General features: G+C 37.8%; 1 protein-coding gene across 1 annotated transcript; it reads left to right on the plus strand.

Annotated features, from left to right (window-relative positions):
* Positions 1 to 2,578, plus strand: LOC109875252 (regulator of G-protein signaling 21-like). The gene is made up of 5 exons (XM_020467524.2): positions 1 to 222; positions 439 to 498; positions 617 to 678; positions 822 to 988; positions 1,146 to 2,578. The coding sequence occupies exons 1-5, from the start codon at positions 140 to 142 to the stop codon at positions 1,329 to 1,331; spliced, it is 558 nt and encodes a 185-aa protein (XP_020323113.1). The 5' UTR covers positions 1 to 139; the 3' UTR covers positions 1,332 to 2,578.
* Positions 2,579 to 4,244: the final 1,666 nt, after the last annotated feature.

Below are 4,244 nucleotides of genomic sequence, written 5' to 3' on the forward strand. Positions count from 1 at the left end.
CTAACATCACAGTAGCCGTCGCTTGTATAAAGGAAGGTGTTTGGAGGACCGTCAAAACAGACACAATTTGACAAGCTAGCAGAGAACTCCAACACTGAGTAAAACATACAAAGAACCCAATGATCGTGTTCCCCCAAACATGCTTATCTTAGTCACATCACCATCAAGGGAACTGCATCCACTCAACATTGACATGGAGGACAACAGAAGAAAGCAGACAAAGTGAGTATTCGCTGATAAAGTATTGCTTGCATTCCACATTGATTTATTGGTTTGTTGGTCATTCGGCACAGTTGCAGATTCTTAAAAACAATTGTTCTTTAAAAACACTCAATTATGTTGCTGGCTGCCTTTGCACGTAGGAGCAAGAGAACTTTGAGGTTTTATGTGCATGTTTTTTGTGTATGCTTGTGTATTTACCTATTTACTTTGTTTCAGGGTATGCGACTTGAGGTCCCGACTACAACGCAGATCTTCCCATGCCCCTAACACTGAACGGTAAATAGCCTAAGGATAGACTCTCCATATCCATGAGCCTTTCCTATCAGGATCCATCCACCATCCACATTAACATCCAGTGTATTGATCTGAAAATAACTGTCCTCCTCCTTTACAGACTTAGTACTGAGGAAATTATCCTGTGGTCCCAGTCTTTGGAGAGACTTCTCACATCAAAATGTAAGCATTTCATGATCGTCAAAACAATGTTTAAACAGACAAAAGGAGGTTGAACCATTGAAGATATGATGATCATATGTCAATTTTCGTAGGTTTGCAGGTTTTAAAGCCTAGCTAAGTATGTCTTCTCATGCCCCTTTTAGATGGCATGGCAACATTTCAGGCCTTTCTGAAATCAGAGTTCAGCGATGAGAACATTGAATTCTGGTTGATCTGTGAAGACTACAAGAAGATTAAGTCCTCCTTCAGGCTGTCCTCCAGGGCCAAGAAGATCTACAAGACATACATTGAAGCTGAGGCTCCGAAAGAGGCATGTTGTACTCACAAACATAGTATAATACTTCACAAAAACATGTAGATCTTTGATCACGTATGTATCTACTTTTTATTGCCACATTTGCTTTGCATGAGGCACATCTACTTCTTGTATCCACTAAGTCTCATCAATTCCCTCTAAATCTCTCCAGATCAACATTGACCACAAGACCAGAGATCTCATTGGGCAGAATGTGAAGACGCCCTCCACAGTTTGCTTCGACGAGGCCCAGAGGATTGTGTACAGCCTGATGGAGAAAGACTCCTACCCCAGGTTCCTCAGATCCAACATCTACAGGACCCTATTGGACTCCGCATCAGACTACACGAAGATGTGAATGAATACCGATGATAGAAACTGAACTGAGGCTTCCAACAATGGACTGCAATGTTTCACAGCCAGGGAGCTTCTTACAAACAGGATTCATAAGAAGATGCTTCCGAGTGTGAATTATACTGGGTACAGATGTACGAGGCCTAAGGGAATGCTGGGAGGAACATACAGAAGTGACTGTGCTGGCAAGCCTTTTGACATTTGTGTTTAGTCTATGTACTTTCACTTGAAAGAGGAACATATGTCACATAGAAGGGGACTAAAAGAGATCATAGAAATATAATGTTGATTCTATTTCTATGACAGAGACATGGTGATGTCATGGGGATTACCTTGCATGGCATGTTATTGCTAGGGACTTTCTGTGTCAAAGTTCCGGGGATGTTTACTATGTAGGATCTATACAGTCAGGGCTGTAACTGTATGAGAAGGTATCTGCAGTTGCACAGCATCTGCAGGTCATCAGTTGAGTTATAAGGCATTTGATAAGATAATCTACTAAATTGGACTTTTTTTAAAACCACAATTTTAGAATGGGTAATTTTGTTTACTTTAACACAATGAGGCATGTTTGTGATGTAAGCTTTAAAAAATAGCATTATGGAGAATTGATTTTGTGAAGAAATTACTGAATGTAGAATTGCTGTTGTTACACTGGATATTTGTAAAAAATTAAGATTTCTATAGGTGTATTTATAAAATGGCACATGGTTTCTAAATTCGAACAGCTAAATTATACATTTAGTAAAAACACAAATTCACAAAAATGTAAATGCTTCAAACCTTCAAAGCACTTTTAAAATATCCTAATATTTGACTGCATTTGTTTGTTAAGACTCTTCCCAAACTTTACTGAAAGGGTAATGTCACGAGGTGGAAATATGGGTTGAGCAGGCAGAAGCAGGAAACAAGGGACTAGTTTCACCATTTAATACATAATAAGTAATGGTTTACACGTTTACCTTTTCATCCGTGGCCTTTCTCATGGCCCAGGAACATTTACAAACCATGCAATTTAAAATGACACTAACAAACAAATCAAAGTAAGCAAAAGGCACAGGAAGTGGGGCAGTCCAGGAGGCAGGTGTCCATCTTGTTTTCGTCAAACTCACAAGAATCCATTTCCGTCCATGCTCCCAGAAACCACCATCCCACTGGGCACAAACCGGTTGAATCAACATTGTTTCAACGTAATTTCTCAACTTAATGTGATGTGGAATCTACGTGGAAAATACATTGGATTCTAACAAACTGTTGTTTTGTGAAATTTATACCACGGGATTATGTCATCATAGTAGTCGATTTTCAACATAGTCAAACTTTATATAAAATATGTTGAATTTGTACCATTGAAACAACGTCAGATCTTCAACATAATATCCCCTCTATGAAGAAAAAAACAATTAGGCTGGGCTGCACCTCCTACTGGAGAGTTGATCTATCTAACCAAGCCCTGTTTAGATATTTGCCACTGACTACTTACTACCGATGTGCTATTGTGAGAAGGATTGTTGAGAAATCTCTACTGTTTCATGTTTTGGTTGATTTCAAATGGAATTTACAAGTTAATAATACATCTTTTGGATTCACTTCTTTATCTCAACCAAAAAACTAAGTTCAAGAATAGAACTAAATTAAATCAAACTGTATTTAAAGTGCATTTCAAATTTGATTTAGTCCCATTCTTTAACTTCGATGTTTGGTTGAAATGGAGATGTGAATCCAACATATCAACTATTAATTTGTAGACAAACTAGGATTAAAGACAGACTCAGAAGCACAGATGGAACTATCCAAGCAGAAGATACTGTACATCTCTTTCAAATTTTGATATTTGGTTGCATTGACAACAAAACAATATTCATTATCACTTTTGCAATACAGTAAATAGCCAGTTAACAAATTAACAAATTATAATGTTGGATCCACTTCTCCATCTCAACCAAAAATACAATTTCAAGAATAGGATTAAACCAGTGGCTCAGATGGAACTATCCAAGCATTAGATACATCTCCTTTAAATGTTGATATTTGGTTATGTTGTCAACCAAACTCAATATTACCATTGTAATACAGTAAATAGCCTATAGTTAATCTTACAAACTAATGTAACCGTATTTATTCAACCTTAAAATTAATAACACAACATGGCCACATGTTGTCATAGAAAGCATGCATGTTCAAGATAGCATGCAAATTCTAGAATAATCTGCAACGGCACTGATCACTTGCACCGTGTACTTTAATGTAATCTCAACTGCAATCCAGGTTATTTGGTTGTGCTATTAGATGTGACAAAATATAAAGTTGTTGTACAAGTATTCAAAATATCTCACATTGTATACCCATTGAGCTTTGTTGTGCTTTTAAATGGTTAAAAGCGCAGTGATAACACATTAAGGTGAAAACGAAACCAAAAATCGGACATTTACATTTTCCATTGGAATTTGGTTTTGCTTTTAGATCAGGGATAGGCAACATTGATGGGGTGGGGGGCCCTAAAAAAATGAGGGACCACGGTGGATCGCGGGTCTGCATACCCACACATGCTTTCAGAGCACTAGCGAGTAAAACATTTTAGCGGCTCTTCACTTGACAGCGGAGAGTAAAAATGTACATTTTTAGTTTCCTTAAATTCTACACATGTTGCCACGGGGCGTAGAGAAAATGTTCTACACATCTACGAACTCTCACACGAAAATACACACATGGTTGATAAGAAAGATGGCACCGACAGAGATGGTCGCCTCGCTTCAGGTCCTTAGAAAACTATGCAGTTTTGTTTTTCACTGTATTATTTCTCACGTTGTTAGCCCAGAAAATCTCAAGTGTTATTTTCAAGCGTTTTCAAGTGTTATTGCAACCCAGAAGAGCTATTGGATATAAAAGCGATGTCAACTTACCATCTCTACGACCA

The sequence above is a fragment of the Oncorhynchus kisutch genome, linkage group LG30, assembly GCF_002021735.2.
Source record: "Oncorhynchus kisutch isolate 150728-3 linkage group LG30, Okis_V2, whole genome shotgun sequence".
NCBI classification, from domain to species: domain Eukaryota; kingdom Metazoa; phylum Chordata; class Actinopteri; order Salmoniformes; family Salmonidae; genus Oncorhynchus; species Oncorhynchus kisutch.

Coding starts and splice junctions, on each gene's coding strand:
- LOC109875252 (XM_020467524.2), top strand. CDS start 140: ATGCTTATCTTAGTCACATCACCATCAAGGGAACTGCATCCACTCAAC. Junction 679..821: donor GAGACTTCTCACATCAAAAT/GTAAGCATTTCA, acceptor TGCCCCTTTTAG/ATGGCATGGCAACATTTCAG. Junction 989..1,145: donor AAGCTGAGGCTCCGAAAGAG/GCATGTTGTACT, acceptor AAATCTCTCCAG/ATCAACATTGACCACAAGAC.